General features: G+C 38.4%; 1 protein-coding gene across 2 annotated transcripts in view; it reads right to left on the bottom strand.

Annotated features, from left to right (window-relative positions):
* The window catches only part of ATP2C1 (ATPase secretory pathway Ca2+ transporting 1), a 175,734-nt gene that overhangs the window by 87,255 nt on the left and 66,334 nt on the right, over positions 1–22,145 (bottom strand). For both annotated transcript variants that reach the window (XM_004464741.5, XM_058290625.2), the window contains exons 2-7: positions 13,227–13,337; positions 11,556–11,672; positions 10,290–10,379; positions 7,703–7,738; positions 3,788–3,849; positions 3,257–3,365 (exon numbers count right to left, since the gene is read on the bottom strand). In XM_004464741.5, the coding sequence (XP_004464798.1) occupies positions 3,257–3,365; positions 3,788–3,849; positions 7,703–7,738; positions 10,290–10,379; positions 11,556–11,672; positions 13,227–13,337 (525 nt within the window). The remainder of the gene's footprint in view (positions 1–3,256; positions 3,366–3,787; positions 3,850–7,702; positions 7,739–10,289; positions 10,380–11,555; positions 11,673–13,226; positions 13,338–22,145) is intronic.

Here is a 22,145-nt window from a genome sequence, read left to right as displayed (position 1 = left end):
AGACAGATTAAAATGATCTGATAATCTAGAGTTAACTGGGTCTAATGGAAGATGAGGGAAAGACCAGCGGACCTGCCATGTGCCTGGCCAGGTGAGAGAGGGGTCCAGGACTGCCGGCAGCTGGTCTTTGGGAAGAAAGCATTGCTTGATGATGCCTTTCACAGCCTCAGAACTGTAAGCTTGTAAACTAATAAATACCTATTGTAAAAGCTGGGGGGGGGGCGGGGAGAACGCATTTGAAAATAAAAATAAAAGGGAGTTGCAGCCAACTTCTAGACCTTGAGGACAGTTTTCAAAAGGCATTGGTGGGGCCTACCCTGAGAAGAGAACCACAAAAGCAACCATAAGTGAATTGCTCCTTTAGAATGTCAAGTGAAAGAAAACCTTGCCTAGTTACAAAGTTATAGCTGAGGAGTGAAATATCTTCAACAAAAAATTTTCCTTTTCATCTGACAGTGTTTTTTCTTATAGAGTTATTTGTTCAAATACTGATGTGTAGACTTTACTTAAGCAATACGGAAAACGGGCTCTATTTTTCACAAAGGCAAAATGGAAGACTTCTACATCTCAGGTCACTGACCAATCTACTGGCTATCTGCAAATGGCCAGCAGTGGTACTTCTCCCATACTGTTAAAATTAGAATTAAAACCCTCAGTTGAAAAAGACAGCGACAAGACACAAGAAGAGAGGAAGCATGCCCATGGCTGAACGCCCTCGAGTTTTACTCCCAGCACCTCCCAGGCTCCTGACTGGAAAGGTCGCTACCATCAGTACATCTGGTCACTTCCCTGGCTTGGAACAAGGAAAAAAAATACAGAACTCCTTAAGTTATCAATACTGATCTTTAAAAACCTACAAACAACTAATAGCAGATAAAAGATGTTTAGCAGGCCAGTCAGTGATCATGCTGACAAGATGCTGCTAAAGGCCCAATCAGGCTTCACAGCCAACATTTACAACAGCAACAACAGATTTAAAACAAGAGCCACAGAGGTGCAGCAAGGCAGTGCTAAATGGCAGCCTAGGGCCACAAGAAGAGAACTGTGCATCAGAAGTCCAAGGGCTCACTTTTTCTAAAGCAAAATCCCTTTTGCTTGAGAGAAATTAATAATATCTCAAAATTGACTGTGGGATATTCTCTTTCCTTTGAACCTTAATGAATAATTTATTTCATACAGGAACACCAAAGGATCAACTAGCCTGGCAAAATCATTCAAAGATCACAGCCAAATTGAGCTAACAAAACTCCAGTAAGTTACTTTAAACTGTGTCCAGAAAAGAATCTACCTCATCAGCCCCTTATTATATCTTATTTTGCCTTATGTCAGTAGAGTTAAATCTAAAAGGCGGCCCAAATTTTAGAAAAGTTGTCTCAATCTACTGTCAAAGTAGTTGCAAAAGCCTGCTTGTAGTGCTGGATTTCAGTAGACAGAACTGTGGTTTTTCAATACTAGGGAAGGAGAATCAAAAAATCCAACCATATGTGTTAAAGTGGATTAACTAGAACACAATCAGCACAACCACAGCACCAGAGAATAAAAGGTGGTAATGAAATGTTTGCAAAGTTAACAAGTGGAGAGAAAACACTGACAACTAATAAAGTACTCCACACTAGCATATGCTTATTAACTTTTAAAGCATCAGCTTTAAAAAGGTAAACATTTCTACTTATTGACCTCACAACAAGTCTTCAATATATATTTGCTGAGTGGATATAATTCACATTCTGACAAGTTTTTTCTTCTTTGTATGTGAACTTTGAGATAATTCTCAGAACAATTAAATGAAACTTCTAAAAATACACCAATCCAAATGGTGTTTTCAAGTTTCCATGTCACTACACTTCTCAGATTGTTCAAACAATGGAAACACCGTCCTCCGATTACCCACTTAGAGGGCCTGCTACTGAACTGGAAGAGAAGCACTCCAGAAAAGAGGATGGAGCAGCTCCACGAATTCAGACCAGTGCTTCCCGTGCCTCTGGACGAGGAAGCGCACGCTCTGGGAAGATGGCAGCGGTAATTCCAACAGTGGCCGTGGCTGGCATCCCACAGGCCAGCAGGGACTCTGCAGCAAGGGGCAACTGCACTTGCTACCCCTTCAGCCCACTCTCCACACTGCGGCCAGATTAAGAGTAACAGCATTTTCCAGGTGCACATCATCTTCAAGAGCTAATCCCTAATCAGGAAAACCTGAATTGGAGTTTTACATGCAAGGTCCTCCTGAATCTGATTCCATCACACATTTTCTACCTTTAACATACCTTACTGGTATCTTATACAAGAATGCTCACAAAGACCAGAAGATTAATGATTCATTTTGTCTTCCCCATCTCTTTGTCTAGTACTACCTTTTCAATTATCATCACCAAAACCCTGTTGTCTGAGGCTTTTTTTTTTATTGTTGGAGGTATTTCCTAATATCAGCCAAATAAGTAACTGCTACTTCTTCCTTCTCTGAGTTTCCATACCACTTTCTTTTCTCGTACTCACTTACTGAGCTCTGTCTTACAGTGACTGATTTGTGTACACAAATAATATGCCCTATGATGATGACAATTCTATCATTTTTTCATGTTTCCCACATAGGGCCTAATACGCAACCTTCCATAAAGACCTGACAAAGACTAAACAACACTTCAAGATTCTGCAAAAGAAAGATATTTAAAATAAACAAAACACATCCACATGCTATGGGTTGAATTGTGCCCCTCTCCCACCCACCCCCAAAAAATGACATGCTGAAGTCCTAACACCCAGTACCTCAAAATGTGACATTATTCGGGAATAGCCACTGCAGATGGAATGAGATAAGATCATACTGGAACACGGCAGGGCCTTGATGCAATATGACTTGTGTCCTCGTAAGAAGGGGAGAAACGACACACCAGGAAGGAGGCCATGTGAAGATGGAGGCAGAGGAGAGGGATGCGTCTACAAGCCAAGGTGGGTCAAAGGTGGCCGCAGGCGCCAGGGCTCAGGGGCAGGGAAGGGCTCCCCTTCCAGTATGGAAGGAAGCACAGGCCTGCCAGCACCTTGATCTCAGGCTGGTGGCCTCGGGGGCACTGGGACAGAGACATCCTGCCACTGCATGCCACCACACTGTGGTGTTCTGTAAGGACAGCCCCAGGAGGCTGAGACAACGTGCCCACCAGTTAAACTAGAAAACCTAACGTTAATCCTAAAACTGCCCATGGTCATCTTCTGGCCTATATCCAAGTGTTTCCACTCCTCAGAAACAGATTCCCAAACTTACCTCAAATAAGCGTAGGTCAGCAGGAACTCTATCCCCAACAGAAAGGCAAACTGTATCGCCTGGGACCAAGTCTCGTGCAAGTGTGTGCTCCAGCTTTCCCTCACGCACACTGTAACACCAAAGAGAAACAACCCTGGCTGAGAAGAAAGCCACGCCACTCATCCAGAAAAGCCTTCTGGCAGACTTGCCTGGGAGAAAACATATTCCATTATTACCACTTTCCAAGAGATAAGTAAAATATAAGAATCAAGAAAAAGATTCCTTTCTGTGAACTCTGTAATTAAGATGCTCAGAGGGATAGAAAATCATTGGAAGAACTAACTACTTGTTCAAATGTGAAAGGGAAAAACTGAAGCAACCTTCTGAATCATCCACTTCTATTCATCACTGCACTGGGCAGGGTGATTAGCACATACTTGCACATGAAAGGAAAAAAGTGCTGAACAAATCCATGTCTGGAGAATCTCGAAGTTCTTAGTGACAGTTCACTTCTAGTTTTAAAAGGATGGAAATCTATATCAGAAAACTTACCAATGGCATTCTGGTGGCATAAGTTTACTCAATTCTTCAAGAGATTTTTCTGAACGATATTCCTATTCAAAAGAAAAAGCAGAGCTTAACATTAAGAAAAAATACAAAGAAATGTAATTATGTATATTCTTATGAACATATTCCATGAGAAGTACAGTTAAACATTGATTTCAAACATTTTTAAATTACCCATTATCTTCTCTTTGTCTGTGCTTATACTCCTACCCATAAAAGCTTGTCTCTTACTAAATAATCTTAAATTACAGTGATAAGTAATTTTGATTACTGAAATTCCTAATTTTACATTTTAATATTCAATGTGCAAACTTAAGTTTATACAAAAATGAACAAAAGTGATGAGTATATCCAAAGAGTATATAATTTTGAGTCATAAAAAGAGGAAATCATTGAGCTTCATAATTAATATAATTTTATGCTTAGTGTTCAAATATGAAAGAAGGCAAAGACAATTAACTGCAAGCAATATTTGCTATGAGGATTTAAGTCCATGCTAAGTGCAATGGTTTATGGAATAAGTTTGCTTGCTTGGAAAAAACGTTAAGTTAAACAAGGAGTGAGACGTGGCTGGCCCTACGCTGACAGATACTTTTCCCATCACCAGAATTACACCTAAAAGAGAAAATTCTCAGGATCCCTAACTGCAATGCTCCAGTGTTCTTCCATCTGCATAACCAAAGATAAGGTTCAGAGACATTCTCCTCTAGTCAAAATCTCATAACTATCATAGACTTTTTCAAACACAAAATGCAAAGGGAAGCAGATGTGGCTCAATGAGCGCTGGCTTCCCACATGGGAGGTCCCAGGTTTGGTCCTGGCACCTCCTACAAACAAACAAAATAAACAAACAAAAAGCAAATAAATGAAAAAACCAACTCAAGGGAGCCGATGTGGCTCAGTGGTTGAGCGCCAGCTTCCCACATACAAGGTCCCAGGTTCAATCCCTAGTCCAGATACCGCAAAAAAAAGAAAAGCTATGTAAGAGTAACTTAAAACTAAACCAGTCTCTACTTAGACAAAAGGAATAAATGTATGAGTAAATAAAACCTATAAATACAAAATTTATAAGACAATCTCTAATCACACCAAAGATATTAAGGAATTTGGAAGCTTTTTCCCAAAATTTCATTGAAGACTAGAAAACACTCACCAATTCTATATCCTAATAATAATGGCACAGAAGCTGCCTGCCCCAGCTTTTCTTATTTCTTTTTTTTTAAGATTTATTTATTTATTTAATTTCCCCCCCTCCCCTGGTTGTCTGTTCTCTGTGTCTATTTGCTGCGTCTTGTTTCTTTGTCCGCTTCTGTTGTCGTCAGCGGCACGGGAAGTGTGGGCGGCGCCATTCCTGGGCAGGCTGCTCTTTCTTTTCACGCTGGGAGACTTTCCTCACGGGCACACTCCTTGCGCGTGGGGCTCCCCTATGCGGGGGACACCCTTGCGTGGCAGGGCACTCCTTGCGCGCATCAGCGCTGCGCATGGCCAGCTCCACACGGGTCAAGGAGGCCCGGGGTTTGAACCGCGGACCTCCCATGTGGTAGGCGGACGCCCTAACCACTGGGCCAAAGTCCGTTTCCCCCTTTTCTTATTTCTTAATATCTGTTCCCTGCAACTACAAAGATAACTCTACATCAAAATATCCTAATGGCCATTTCTAAGGAATAAGGGGTTTTTCCCCCAAATTTATTAGCAAGTGGCATCATTATGTCTACTTAAAACAATTAGCTATTTGTATCACCGGGAAGGAATATAATGGGTTGAGGGATAGGGATTAGAAAGAGGAAAAAGACAGGCAGATGTAAATAAAGAAAGGATATAAAAAACATACTCTTCCTCCTAGGTAATACAAATATTTTTTAAAAATAATAAAGCATTAACATTTTTTGCTAAAGAATTTTTTGATAAAGCATTATGATTCAAATGCCAGTAAATAGTATCTTTTAGAAAGGATTTTTAAATTGCTGTTTATAAAATATTTTGTTGGTTTCACAGGCACGTTTAGGGAAAAAGATTACATCCGCCTAAGAAACCAGATCTACAAATCTGAAACTGGGTTCTTCATACATGTCTTGATCTTTCCTTGTATTTTCCATCAAATGAAAATACAGGATATTTAGCAGATGGTCTTGGCCATTGCACTGTAAAAGGGAGTAGCGAACTAGCCTGTGTAAAATCCCACCCTGACAACGTTACCATGGCAGCTTTGTGGACCTGAGGGTGGAGAACCAGCTACTGCAGCCTTCCTATTCAGTGACAACCTGCAGGCATCCTTACGCAGACGGGCATCCACCCACCTGAAGTCACTAAAGCTGCCAGCGCTCCAGGGACGACCTGGAAAGGCTCACCACTCACCTGGCTTCCTGAAGAGCTGCCCGAACAAGGCCCGGTCAGAAATGACCTGTGTGTGACTAACTAGCATCACCTGCCCTGGGCAACTTCTGCCCATTATTGAAAAAGAGGATTTCCTTGACCAAGGCTCTTGAGGGGTCCGCTTGAACTGAAATTTAAAGAAACATTCTCTTCATGGGGCATGTGTTGGTGTAGGTGTGATATGTTATTAAATAACACAGAGTACAGTGTGGACTTAGTAAGGGGTCTGTGGTTTCCACCTGACTGGCAGAGGGGCCCTAGAAACAAGATCCCTGAGGGTCTTCTAATGGAGTTCACAAACTTGCTGCATAGGATCTGATTCCAACGGGCTTTCTCCAGAGTTACCACCACACCACTAATCTGCAAAATTAAAGATTACCAGAGGAGGCTAGGATACCAAGGGAATAAATTGTAGATGAGCAAATACCCACAATCACTCAAAGTCAAGATTTGAAAAGAGCAGGAACTTCAAGATCACATGACACTATTTCACTTTTTCCCTGAAACTAGATTCATTCTTCTACTCTTATTAACCATGCTTTAAAACTTTTAGCTAATAAAAAGAGACCTACCAATATTCTCAAACATTGGTCTAAAATTAAAGATGTTATCAATATTTAAATAAACTTAAAATTAAACCTACATGTTAATTTATGTACACACTCATTAATAAAAATCCTGACACTACCTCATTATTCACACTCATTTTTTAAAGAGGTTCCTTTCCGTATGTTTTCTTTATTGTTTCAATGGCTAAGTTAAACAGGAAGTATGAATCAGATAAGAACATTTCTACTGTGGAAAAATAAAGAATTAAATATTTTTTTAAAAGTCACCAATGGTGGTGAGAAGTGTTTAGTCTCCAAAAAAAAAAAAAAAGACTCAAGGGAGTGGATATGTAGTAGCTCAGTGGCTGAGCCCCTGCTTCCCATATACAAGGTCCCAGGTTCAATCCCCAGTACCTCTTTAAAAGAAAAAAAATAAGACTCCTTTAAAAAAAAAAAAAAAAAAGACAAATGAAATGAAATGAGATTAGAAAAAATGAAAAAAATTTCAGTAAACAAGTACACCATTTTGTAGGGAAATCAGTCAGATATCTACAGGTTACTGCCCTCTAAACTCTACACTCTCCATTTTGTTTCTTCTAGACTTAGATTCTAATAGTTATTAAAGCATAACAGAATCATAAGAACATAAAACGACTGAAATTTTTTAATTGGAAAAATACAAAAACCTATTGCTGAATTTTTTTACTGTGCTTTTCTTTCTATTTGCTTCAGTAATCCTTAACACTATCAAATTAAAATGAGATTTTCTTCACCCCACTGCTAACCGAAAGCAATCAAATTAGTCTCTCAAACTTCCCTGCAGAGTTAAATAAAATTGTCTGAAAACATAAAAAACAAAATGTTCTGATGAACGTTACCAACCTGCAATGGCTAAGGCTATTACTCGAACCACCTTAATATTTTAAAAGCAGTTAATCAGAATACACGTCCCTGTTGACAAAGTAAGTTAGCTGCTTACCTGAACAAAGGCAACTGTCACCACGATCAGTATCGCCTAAACAGAACAAAGAGAGCCTTTTAAACCAGAAGCCAACAGGAGAACTTATGCTAACCACATTTGTTTGGGGCTCTGTCTGCATTCCTAAGCCTAGAGAACAGTGGGGGGACCATCAGCATTTGGCTGGAGGCCTGGGGGAAGAGCAGCAGGCAGCTGACAGTGCTGAGGCTTCTTCCCTTTCCATATCAAAACCACTCTTTACACGCAGAGACCCATAAAGAGTTTTGCTTTAACTGGGTTGTGTCTACTGACAGTTACCATACTAACTACTTTCACAATTACTAAGTCTTAATTTCTCCTTGTGCCTTTATCTAAAAAAAAGCCTACTACATGTTAACACAAGTATTTTTCATGAAATTTATATATTGTTTTAAAGTTTTTGAGAAAATTGACAATGTTTTAAATTTTTCTAAATATCTTTAATTTCTGGCTTAACAGAAAGTTGGATTCTGATAACTGATAACTACTCCATTCACTCTATTGTAATATGTTGTTTAGGTTGAAAAAATGAATAAAATCTAACCTCACACAAATAAGCAGACAGAGAAAAATATTTTAACAGCCTTCTCAATGGTTGTGGGTATTATTCTTAGCTACTATAACAAAATTCAACAAGTATGAGTTAGCTTCTTAAAAGATACTTTGCAATGTAGAATCTGAAATTTATTAATGAACTCCTCAAAACCCATTATATTAAAGTCCATTAATCTCACTGTGATTATACTATATCAATTAATTATACACATTTTGATAGATTGTATGGTATGTGAATACATCCCAGTAAAACTGCTTAATAAATAGTTGTACAATAGCCAGAAATAGCAGCTATGTACAGCAGGGGAAACACAGAGAGAAGAATTTTCTTTGTTTTTGTTTGTTTTTTCTTATTATATTGAAATAATGAAAACCCTCTAAAAATGACTGAAGTGATGACTGCAAAACTATGTGATTATACTGAATACCATTGAATGTACACTTCGGATGAACTTTATGCTTTAATAATATATATCAATAAAATTGATTTGTTTGAAAAAAATCTATTGATCTATCTTTTATTTTGTACGGCTCATTTACCAATGAAGATTTTATAACATTAACATCTGGAAAATATTGGTATACTGGGCTATTACAACCTTCCAAATGTTGCCATATTTCATAATAGCAAAAAGAATTTGTTATCACTAGTGGTCTAATCAGAAAAGACTTAAGTACTGTAGCAGTTTGGTATTATTCAAGAATTCCAAAAATAGATACTGGATTATGTTTGTGAACTGGCCTGTTCCTCTGGCGGTATTAGACTGTTTTATCTTCAGAGGTTTCATTTTTACTTGATAAATCATGATCAAGGCTTTGATTGGGCCATATAAGTAGGATGCCGAGTCCCTGCCCCCTTGGTGGATGGGGACTCACAGAGGAAACAAGGCACAGGAGTTAGTTGGAGTTTGATGATGGTGTCCTGGAAAGTAAGCACATAGGAGAAGACAGAGAGGAATAGAGATGGCTCCCCAGACACAGCAGAGGTCCCAGGAAGAGAGAGCCTTGTCCCAGCCTACAGCTGAAGTTGGAAGAAGCTGGGACCACGGAGCCTTGAGAGGAAGAGGAAGCCTGAACCCTGGCAGACGTGGGCAGCCATCTTGCTTCAACACTTGGGAATAGACTTTGATGAGGTAAGTAACTTACACTTTAAGGCCTGGTAACTATAAGCTTCTACCCCAAAGAAATATCTTTTATAAAAGCCAAAAGAGTCCTGGTACTTTGCACTTTGCATCATCAGCCCTTTGGCTAACTAATACAAGCACTAAGAAACCATCGAACTCACAATGGTAACAAAAATTTCCTAAAATCTAATTGTAGCTGAAAAGCTTGAATTTTATCATTGGCAACAAATTCTGTCAGTTGTTCTTCTTGCAGTGACAGGCTCACTCCACACAGTTTGAAAAAAAAAGTTTGCCAATTACCCATGCCTTAAAAACTTGTTTGTCTCACTCACTCTCTAGTAATTAGTTCAGCTCACAGCTTAAACAACAGTCTTTACTTGAGGCAACCATTTTACTTCAATATGTACAAGTGCTTTACACATCATCACACAGAATACTAAAGGCATTTAATCAAGGGTATCAAATCAATAAAATTAATTTTTGCTGCTTTATCAGGAACATTCTTATTAATGAAAGCTAGACTGTACTAGCTAGAAAGAATAAAAGTGTACACAGTAAATACAATGAGCATTGTAAAAGATTACTTTTAATTTCACATGGCAGGCTTCAGCTCACAATTAGTGAAACATACTCTCAATAGGAATGTAAAAAGAAAACTGAAAATTTAACTGATTATAAAATATTTTCTACCTATCCAAATATCAAATTGTTAAATAATTTTCACATGTGCCGATCACAGACGTGGAAAATAGTAAACAAAAGCAGAATTTGGATATTAACAAAGAACTCTGAAGAACCATTAAGGTATTTATGAATTCATTTTTCAAATAAAACCCAATCTCAATTTACATGATTATATGTGCATTAAAAACATGCACAGTTTTCCTTACCACAGTGATACTGACAGCATCGTCAAACTGGTGCATTAAAATACTGATGACTGCAGAAGCCAGCAGCAGCATGATGAGGGGATTTTTAAACTGAAAGTAAAAACAGCAAATTTGACAGTATTCATGAATGACAAGATAAAAAAATTTTGAGTACATTTTGCTCATATATCTTTTCAATTTATTATTTACCCTAAATATTGTTTACATTTAACTACGTTGAAAAAGATCTGCTTTGTAACAACTCCTTTTCAGAAGAGAATTAAATATCAATACTTAAAACTAAGAATTTACCAATTATTTATAGTATACATGTATTTTTAATAGACTAATAAATACTTATTTATGAATTTCTACTGAGGCAAAGAAAAAGGGGAAATTATTTTAAGCTAAAGATTTAGGTTAAACACTGAGTAGAACACCTTAATTTTAAGAGTCAAACAGTTCTCAAATAAGTACATTACTGTACAATTCTCTGTTTGATCCACACATCATAGGAACAAACTTCCAGACACAGCTAGGAACACACAGTACTACCCCTTTCACAGAATAAGCTGACGATTTTCCTCGACTGGTTTTCCTGATATTTTTCTAGCACCAACCTTCAGGCAGCACTTAAGACCAAGCACCAAGTTGCCTCAAATTCTTCCAGTTGGACATCCTGCTCCCCAAATGTCAAGAGCTCTGATGTCATAATCTGTTCTTCTGCCAAAGTTGTGCCAATCACGGAGTACCATCAAAGTTGCAAAGTAACTGGACTACAAAGAACATGCCCCAGCAAAGAGCCGCAACACCTCGATAAGGTCACTTGTTTGTTAGATGCCACCACCTGAGTCCCCTTTGAGAACCAGAGATCATTTCCTGGGCCAGGGTGTCCAACCCTGCTCCACAGCAGGATCATGTGAGCTACTCCTAACAAATGCAACCCCCAGGTCCACACCAGGCCAATTACATCAGTACCTCTAGACGCAGGGCCCAGGGGTCAGCATTGTTTTAGCACTCTCCCCAAGAGACTTCATACAAAGATAAGATGAAAAATCACCGCTCTAGCACAGTCCAACTACGACCACAGTGCAGTTCAAGGCTGACAAGCCATAAACCTAAGCCAGAGTACGCTGGGTTGGAATCTAGCTCTTGCCATCACTTCTGTGGGACATCAGTGTTTTTTCGGTAAAACATTTGGTAAAACAGTACATTATCCCAAGGAAAATAGTATCAACTAAAATTCATGTAAATTACATAGCAGAGGAGGAAATAAAATTATCTCACCTGAGAAATATACTTCTTCCACAGTGGCTCATCTTCACTGATATCAAACTCATTCCAGCCATGGAAAGCTCGCCTGTGACTAACTTCAGATTTGTTTAGACCGTTCTGAAGATCAGCCTATTAGATTTTGCACATGAAGGTTATCGTAAATGTAAGCACGGAGCAAAAAAGGAAAACACAAGAGGTATAGTTTATGATCAAATCTATAGACAATTTTATAATACTCAAAACTAACCACTGTGGACACAGAGCAGATCAGAGACTGCCTGGGACAGCAGCAAGAGCTGGGGAGCTCACTGCACAGGGACGGGGCTGCTGGGCTGACAAGAACGCACCGTCTTCACCACGGTGGTGCCCACAGGTGGAAACATTTGGAAAGACACAAGCTGTACACATAAAACGGGGGCATTTTATTGTATGTAAATTATACCTCAATAAAGTTTCGGGTTTTTTTAATGTAAGCATCTAGGTAGAGTTTAACAAACAAAAAAACTTGTGTTTTTTTTTAATGAGAAGTATAATACAAACAAGCCAGAAGACTTACAGAAAAGCAAATATTGACAAATGTTCTAAGGAGCTGTTCTCTAAAATTAGTTTCTCCAAAAGGGCATTCCAGGGCCCATAAATGCCCACTTTGTTCTCTGAACTGACCAAAACCCTGAGGTTGGTGTCACGTTTACTCTTATACTATTTTTGCTTCCTAAATTACTCAAAATAATGAAGTCAGGTGAACTGGTTCTTGAGACCTCCTATATTTAAAGTTCCATGATTTACTACTATAACTATCATTCAAGAGTGAAATATGCTGCACCCCCAAAACAATTAGTTTCTCTAGACAAAAGCTTTATATTAGAATTCAATCATGGAGTCATTCAAAACTTAAATATTAAATATGTATTTAAATATATTAAAAATAAATGGTTTTAACAACACAGTATACCAAGGGTGAGGGTGAGGGTGGAGAATATGAAGTTAATGGTTAATAGACACTGAATTGCTGTTTGGGATGATGGAGAAGTTTTGGTAATGGATGGTGGTGATGGCAGCACATCATGAATGTAATTAATACCACAGAATTGTATACCTGAAAATGGTTAAAATGGGAAATTCTATGTTGTATATATGTTATCACAATAAAAATTTGAGCATAAATATTCAAAATAACTTATAAAAACACTGTTTCATTAGACTGAATTTTTTAAAACTAGGAAGATATTAAATTGCATAAGCAATTAAAGTATATTTTCAGTTCTGAATTTGAACTTAGCTTTTACTTTACCTTAGAACACACTAATTTTTTAAAAAGAGGTAAACTCCTAACCCTACTTATGTTAATAATTAAACTTTCTCCTAATCCAACTACCTAAACAGCCCCGATATTCTTGGCAAGACCAATGACTTACAGCTGCACATCCAATCAGGCAGCCACTAACCCCTTCTGCTATTTAAATTAAGTTAAAAGTAAATAAAATTAAACTCAGTTCCTCTGACACATTAGCCACATTTCAACTGCATAACAGGCATGAGATTGCTACATTTCAGTGCTACTGTACTGAACAGTATAGAACAGAACATTGCTATCATCACATAAACTTCTAGTGGATAGCACTGACCTAAGGAATCTAACAATTGGTTTTCCTATCTTTTTTCCCTTCTCCACCAAGCACTTACTTGGAGAATGCTTGCAACTTCACTGACTGGTAATTCACTTGCTTTTTTTGATGTCAATACAGGAATCATTGTCTCATTTTCACCATTAGGTAATTTTTGAAAACGTGCAACCTAGGAAATAACATCAAAGGAAAAATATTTTTAATATACCAAACAACTCTAATGCAGGTTGAATAATAAATGAAAATCTGTATATTCACAGTAACTTACTTTCCCATTAAAAATATATTTTCACACTAATGAACAATAAGATTTCATACTAACCATGTGCTCTTTTTCCAGAAAGTACATTTCAAAAGTCAAACCAGTTCTAATATCATCAGCTACAACACCAAATAAATAATTTTCCCATAAAATTGAAAAAAAAAAAACATGCTGTTTTTCCACCAACATAAGGGTAAAAAAAGGACAACAGATGTCCTGTCTAGCAGATCCTGATGATTTCACAGTCATAATCCCATAACTCATTATATTCAGAACAAGGGACAAGGAACAGCTAAACTTTCTCCATTTTAACTACTCTCCTTTGTTATCTAGCCAAAAAGGACACCTGGCTGCTACTTCTGCAGAAACACCATGTGACCATAGCCATGTCAGACTTAAAAGGGAATTCTCAAACTAGGAAGAAAGAGAGACCAGAAAAGAAGATGAGCAGGTTAGAAAAGAGGCTGTGACCAAGCCCATCAGTCAGAGATGGTGGTGACCACGGCACCTAGGTGATATGTCTTCAAGAGCAAGTATCTACCCAGAAATGCTGAACAGCAATTCCAGAAATCAATCCCAGTCCACATTTGTCTTGGGTCCTAAATTGAGGTTCTCTACAGAGAGCAAGCAGGAGAGACAAAAACTCCCTACTACTGAAATTGAGAGAAGGAAACAACTCAGGAGCCACACATTCATTAAATAAAGTAATCCTAAAATGAAAGGAATCAATCATTTTACTGCCAACATAATAAGTTTTTAAGCTTTCAGATAGAATGTTTTCAACCTTGGATGATCAACAATTTTAGGATAAAACATTTTCTTGAAAAAATTTATAAGGTAACACTTCTTTCAGATAATGAATGGGATTAAAAAAAGAGTAATTTAAGATTCTATTGCTATTAATAGTGTCATTATAGAGTCTTGTATGCATAAAGACTTTGCACTTACTCCCCAAAACAGTAAACAGCTGAGGTAAAACATATTCTCTCAAGTGTGATTAGGTTTCTGGAACTACCAAATACACATTTTTTTAATCTCATTTATCAAAAAGGCACTGCTGAATAATGTACCTTAAAGCAAAGAGCAGCAGTGTTTCTCATTTTAAATGAGATAGTGTCTAAATATTCTGAGGAAACTGGAGATAGATTTCTTTCTAGCAAAACAAAAAGTCTGGAATTATTTTAAAGCATAATAGTTTTACATAATTAAGAAATTAAAAACCTTAGAGAAAAGATGGGATATTTCATAAAAGCCACATACAAGTTGTGGATGACATAATTTCAACTCTATAAAATAAACGAGGCTGGAGCAAAGATTTCACTGAATAATCTCTCAATTAAACCTTGGAGAAAATCCTCCCTTCAAAAAAATGACTTGATTCCCAAATCAATGAGATCTAAACTTGTTGGTGTGGGTTTTATTTTGTGAGATCATGAAGCCAAAATAAGAGGGATCAAGAAGAAAATTCTGCAGCATTCCTTATTATCCCAATAATACTGGATGCAAATACGCTGACAGTCTGCAATGACAATTAGAGTAATAAAATCGTCTATTTTTAAATTTTCTAAACATCAGTTTCTTCATATGTAAATTGGAGCAGTAGTGCCTAAATCACAGAAGATAAAATCTGTTAACAGTTTGATACAATATATAAGTTCTAAAATTCTAGTTATTTTTCACTTAAAACTACTGTGTATTCATATGTACATATGTAACAGTACAATCAGATGAAGACAGAACTAAATAAGATTTACAATTTTCTATTAAATATATTTTTCTACCATTAATGTACCAGAAGCTCATTATCACTAAAGCCCACTACGTGGAATAAGATCACTTTAATCACAATGAGATACCACTTCACACCTACTAGAATATAAAGGTTATTATTATTAAAAATCAGGAAATAAGGACAACCAGCAAGATGGCGGTGGAGGAAGGTGCTCCTAGAGTCAGCTCCTGCTACAGGCCAGTAAGTGAATAATCAGAGCGATGTGGCACTACCTGATGCACCTGCATGGGGGCTCCAGGAGACCAGAAGAGCATCCTGCCACACCCGTGAAGGAATGGACGGAGGGGGCTGCCCACCTGCAGAGAAGACCCATAAGGAGAGAGTCCCGCACCCCAGAGGCTGGTGCCCATCCTCCCCTGCAGAAATAAGCTGCCTCTGGAGCCATCTGATAAAGACTGAATCCACTGAAGGATTTCTACAAGAGAAGGAGACTACACTGCAGTGAATTCTTGGCAAAAAGCAGCAATTTCAACGATATTTATGCTTTCTAGATACTACGTCAACTTAATATTATGAAAATTATTGAAATTTTAATACTATTTTTTCTAAGCAAAGGCTATATACACAGATTTACCAGATCACAGGGGTCATTAGGTATATGGCTCAAAAGAATATTTTAATGTATTCATTCATTCACTAGTTCACACAATCCAATACTGTGCAAAAGCCCTTGGGATTTAACATGAGCAAAAACAGCCTGGGGGCTAGGAAATGGTGGGGAGGGCCCAAGACTGAAAGATGTGCCCAATAACGGGAAAACTGCCCATGACCAAGCTACTTCTAGAAAGAGAAGTCCCTGGGGGAGAGAAGAGCACACAACCAGGGGTTGGACTGGTCAGAAGGAAGTTTTGCTGAGGAGTAACATTATGAGATGAAAGATAAAGAGATACCCAGGAGGGCTTCAGGGTAGAGAGTATGGCTTGGAATGGAGAGGGGCATTGTGAGAGCAGAGAAGGCAACAGCTAGAATTTTTCACCTTTTAACTTTTATATCCATGTTTCACTTACTATTACATTATTTTCCGATGTTATTAAATAGCCTTAAAAATATTTAATGGATTCCTGGCATTCCATTGTATAACCGAGCCATAATTTATTTTACTAATCCCCTATGCTGGGACCTTGTCTTTGTCATTTTTTTCTTTTTATACAAGCTGTTGATGAAGATTCTTATAAATCTGTTTATATTCCTGGTTATTTTCTTAGGAGATAAATATCCAATGCCAGTGGAACTACTGGATCAAAGGATACAACTAATTTAAAGAATGCTGCGTTGTATGGCCAATTTACGCCTTCACTCAAGCAATCTATGAGAGTGCCATCATCTTTCCTGTACTGGGTGGTGGTTGTTTTTTACACTTTATAGGTGAAGAATGATATGTCATTGTTATAATGTACATTTCTTTGATATTAGTGAGCATTCATTATTTCCTCCAAGCTTCTCTGGTCTTTTCTTGCCCTTCCACCATTTTTTGAATTGTTCTTTTTTTCTTACTAATTTCTAGTTCCTTATACATTAAGAATATTAATCTTTTGTTCATTTTCATTTATTGTAAATATTTTACCTCCAGCTTTTTTTGTTTGTTTTTGATGTCCAGAGGCTTTTATGGGATTTCTGTTGTTTTTAAGATGCTCTGAAAGCCCTACTGGGAAACAGGTGTGGTTCACACTGTTGGGCTCCCATCTACCATGGTCCAGGTCCAGGGTTCAATGCCCAGGGCCTCCTGGTGAAGGCAAGCCCCGCAAGGGAGCACTGCCCCATGCAGGAATGCCGCCCCACGTGGGAGTGCCAGATGGTGCACAAGATGACGCAACAGGAGATACAGAAGAGAGACAATAAGAAGATGTAGCAGAACAGGGAGCTGAGGTGGTGCAAGAGAATGGTCGCCTCTCTCCCACTCCAGAAGGTTCCAGGATCAGTTCCCAGAGCCGAGCCGCCTAATGAGAATACAAGCAGGCACAGAAGAACACAAAACGAATGGACAGAGAGAGCAGACAACTAGGGAAGGGAAGGTGAGAGAAATAAATAAAATAAATCTTTTTAAAAAAAGAAAAGTAAAGGGAGTCCTGAGAACTGGTCACTGGACATAGCAACATTGAGATCAATGAAGAAGAGCCGTTTCAGTGAGTGCTAGGGACCAAAAAACAGAAGTGGGTTAAGAGAGAAGAGCAGGTAGCTGGAGACAGCAAATATAGATAATTCTTTTTCATTCTGCTACGAAGAGCAGAGAACTGAGGATTGATAGCTAAAGTGCAAGGCAGGATCAAGATGGCAGAAATAACGCCATGTTTGTATGCTGCTTAGAAAAAACTGATAAGAGGGAAAACTGGCACTGCAGAAGAGAAGGGACAATTGCTACAACGATGACCTTGCCGAGATGGGAGGTGATGGAATTAGTGTATTAGTAAAAGGGCTGCCTTTTTGATAATGGAATGAACAGTTCACCCACAATAAGAGGTGGGAAGGCAGAGTAACACGAAGAGTATGCAGGTACACTGAGTTGTGGTGGGTAGAGAAGCATGTGGAAATGTTCTTCTGAGAAGCGTCTGGAGTGCAGAAATCAAAAGACATGTGAGGCAAAAATAAGGCTACAGAGGAAGGCAGGGATCCTCTTGGTCCTATTACGGAATTGTCTTGATCATAACCACAACTAGAAGGCCTTGAGGTGAGGTCTAAAAAAGTAAAAGCAGTGCATGGCTCATGTTGAAAACAAAAGGTGTGAGGTTTAAGAGTAGTGTGAGTACATCAGTTTGGATAGTGTTAGAGAAGTCTAGACAAGAGAAAAATGTAGTTTGGCTCCTTGCCCTTAGGGTAGAGGAAGACAGAAGCAGAGATGAAAATGACTGGTCATGAGGGACCAGACATGAACATCAAGGCTGACAGAGGTTCCTGGCTGGCCTCACATCTACATGGAGATGATATTCACCATGGTAAGACTGTTAGAAGAGTCTCAGCTGCTGGTGCTGGTGTAACTGGACATCCACATACAGAAGAATATAGTTGGACCCCCTCCTTCACATCAAACAGGAAAACTGACCTAAATTGTAAGAGCTAAAGCTATAAGACTCTTAGAAAAAAACAAAGGCATAAATCTTGACAGTGGTTTCTCAGATATGATATCAAAACAGCACAAGCAACAAAAGAAAAAAACAGCTGACATGATCAAAATTAAAAACTTTTGTGCTGTAATGGCTACCACCAAGAAAACAAAGACAACCCACAGAAAGAGGGAAAATATTTGTAAAACAATACTTAGAATTCAATAATAAAAGGACAAATAACCCAATTAAAAAACAAGCAAAAGTTATGAACACATATTTCTCCAAAGAAGATGCACAAATGTACAATAAGCACCTGAAAAGGTGCTATGGCATCATTAGTCCTCAGGGAAATGTAACCCAAAACCACAATGAGTCACACCCACCAGGATGGCTACAAATCAAAAAGGCAATAATAAGTGTTAGGATGGAGAGAATGGGATTGTAAAATGGTGCACCTGCTTTGGAAACCAGTTTGGCAACTATTATGTTGTTGTTATTATTATGCTACTATGTAAACATTTAATTTTTCAGGTAAAATGAAGAAAGATTTTTTCAGCTTAAAACAATCTGAGTGATTTACTAATTCTTCAACTTTGAAAATTACAAAATAGAAGAGCAAGCAAGTTTAGTTGAAGGTAAACCACCTTAAGAGATATTATGCATTTTGCATATTATTATAAAATCCCATCATCTATGTTTCCAACTTACAAACATTAGGTATTACTTGCTTATCTTCTACCCTACCTAGGCTTAAAAGTAACCTGTGTTAAACACATCCTAATCTCCTGGAGGTGCTTTCGTTTTCTTTCAAATAATGGCATTTATTAGATCTACACCATGTATTATTTAACTCAAGCATAATAGACCGCACACACAGTCCATAGTCTATACCCTGCAGAGCTGAGTAACTCAGTTGGAGAGCCATGTCCTGCCAGAGCACACACACACATTAGCCAGTCAAATTACTGCACTGGCAAGAAGTCTGTCAATTCAGAGGAGTGAAAACTGCTAACAGCCTTCAGTGTTCTGGGAAAACATCCCTAAGCTAAGTCTTGAAGGATAGATGGCAGAGGATAGCTAGGATATGCCAAAGTATTCCAAACAAAATGCAAACAATAGCGAAAGCTACAGAAATAGAAATTCATATTAATTTGTATGTGACTAAGTCAATATGACAAGTAGGAAATGATTATTTTATTCTGCATCTCTACCTTTACTATTAATAAATGACCCAGATCATAAACAAGCAATATGGTTTTTATCTGGATGCATTAAGAGCATTGCAGGAACTGTCACATCTTTAGGATGTACCAACAATTCGATTCAATATGGGTCCTGTAGCATTAAACCCATCACAGATGAAGTGAATCTGCATTTTACCAAGATCCCCAGGTGGTTCACTCATATTTTGGGGTCTGAGAGTCACTGCAACATGATGTATATCAGTTTTAATTACGGCATAAATCCAAATTAAATGGGGTCTTTTTTTATTTAAACCCAGGTGTCCAGGCACCATCTATATGTGCAAATATCAGATCTGAGGTGGAACCAAAACAATTATTTTTAAAAGCTTCCCTGGGTTAGTCAAACATTAGATATTTTACTTTTCAAATGTGACTTCTAAAATAAGCAACCACCATGCGTTTATAAAATATTTTGGGTGAAAATTTCATTTCATTTAGCACGTGGAAAAAAATCAAATTTTAAAAAGCAAGATGGCTACCAAAATGTATTTAAAAGCTATAGTAATTAAGAGTGTGGTACTGGCATAAGGATAGCTAGACCAATGGAACACAGCGGAGAGTCAGGAAATGAACTGCCACACCTGCGCTCAACTGATGTTCCGACAAGGGCAGCACCAAGACCACTCAATGGAGGAAAGAACGATCTCTTCAGCCAAGGGCGCTGGGACAAATGGATATCCTCAGGCAAAATGAAGCTCAGCCCTCAACTTTCATCACATACAAAACATGAAAAATGGATTAAGACCAAAATTTAAGAGCTCAAACTATAAAATTCTTAGAAGCAAATAAAGGGAAATCCTCCTGACCTTGGATTTGGCAATGGCTTCTTAAGCAGGACAACAAAAGCAGAGGCAACAAAAGATAAAACTAGATAAACAGAACTTCATTAAAATTTAAAAAAGAAGAGAAACCGTGCCTACTCAGCAAGCCAGTTCCCACACAGTAAGCCAGTGCCTGTGCAAGTGAGTCACCCAGCAAGATGATGACACAACAAAAGAGAGACAAAAGGGAGAGTCAGGGTGAAGTGTAGCAGAAACCGGGAACTGAGGTGGCGCAGCTAACAGGGAACCTCTCTCCACACCAGAGATCCCCAGGATCGAATCACGGTGAATCCTAGAGGAGAGAAAAATGGGGAAAAAAAAAAAAAAAAAAACCCACCAAAAAGAGATATAAAGATCACACAGCAAAAGCAGCAGGGTGGGGGGAGGGGAAAGGGGGAAAATAAATCTTTTAAAAAAAAATTCAAAACTTTTATACAAAGGACACTCTCAAGAGGGTGAAAAGACAATCCACAAAAGGGGAGAAAATAGTTGCAAGTCATATCTCTAACAATGGTTTACTATCCAAAATTTATGAAGAACTCCTACAATTCAACAACAAAAAGACAACCCAATGTACAAAGCAGCCAAAGGAACTGCACACACATTTCTCCAAAGTAGATATACAAATGGCGAATGAACACTTAAGATGGCCAGCACTTCAGTTATTGTGGAAATACAAGTCAAACCCACAATGAAACACCACTTTACACCCACTAGGATGACTTAATCAAATGGAAAATGGCCAGTGCTGGACATACTGGAGGAAGTGGGTCCGCGTGCACTGGGCGGCAGCACAGTGCAGCAGGTGCCAAGCCAAGCTCTCATGATTTACGAGGTGCAGAGTGCATCCACGAAAAGCTAGGAGAAGAGGCCAAAATTCCAGGCCTCATTCCAGCTTCAATTACAATAGCTTTGCTTTAATTGTGGTGCAAAAGTAATTGTGATTTTGCATTGTTGAAATCTGCCATTTGATATTGGTATACATTCTTAAATAAATGTGGTTATGTCATATATCATTTTAATGTGCATCTCACTTTTTTTTTTGCTAATGACGTCTTACTTGCTGTTTATTTTATATTCATTTTAGACTATGGAAATGATGTTAGACAAAAAGCAAATTTGGGCGATTTTCTTATTTGTGGACAAAATGGGTTGTAAAGCAGTAGAGACAACTAGCAACCTCAACAATGCATTTGGCCCAGGAACTGCTAATGAACATACAGCACAGTGGTGGTTCAAGAAGTTTTGCAAAGGAGAGCTTTGAAGATGAGGAGCTTAGTGGAGGGCTGTCGGAAGTTGACGGCAACCAAGAGCAATCATTGAAGATGATCCTCTTACAACTCCGCAAGAAGTTGCAGAAGAACTCAACATCGACCATTCTACAGTCGTTCAGCATTTGAAGCAAATTGGAAAGCGAAAAAGCTCAATAAGCGGGTGCCTTGTGAGCTGACCAAAAATCAAAAAATTGTCATTTTGAAGTGTCGCCTTCTCTTATTCTATGCAACAACGAACCATTTTTCGATTGGATTGTGACATGCAATGAAAAGTGAATTTTATAAGACAACCGGCAACGACTAGCTCAGCGGTTGGACCAAGAAGCAGCTCCAAAGCCAAACTTGTACCAAAGAGAGAGGTCATGGTCACTATTTGGTGGTCTGATCCACTTCAGCTTTCTGAATCCCAGCGAAACCGTTACACCTGAGAAGTATGCTCTGCAAATCAATGAGATGCGCCGAAAACTGCAACACCTGCAGCCAGCACTGGTCAACTGAAAGGGCCTAGTTCTTCTCCATAAGAACACCTGACCACTGCACATC

This window comes from Dasypus novemcinctus, chromosome 31 (genome assembly GCF_030445035.2).
Source record: "Dasypus novemcinctus isolate mDasNov1 chromosome 31, mDasNov1.1.hap2, whole genome shotgun sequence".
Taxonomy (NCBI): domain Eukaryota; kingdom Metazoa; phylum Chordata; class Mammalia; order Cingulata; family Dasypodidae; genus Dasypus; species Dasypus novemcinctus.
Note: the sequence above shows the minus strand (reverse complement) of the source record. Positions and strands in the feature narration are given on the sequence as shown.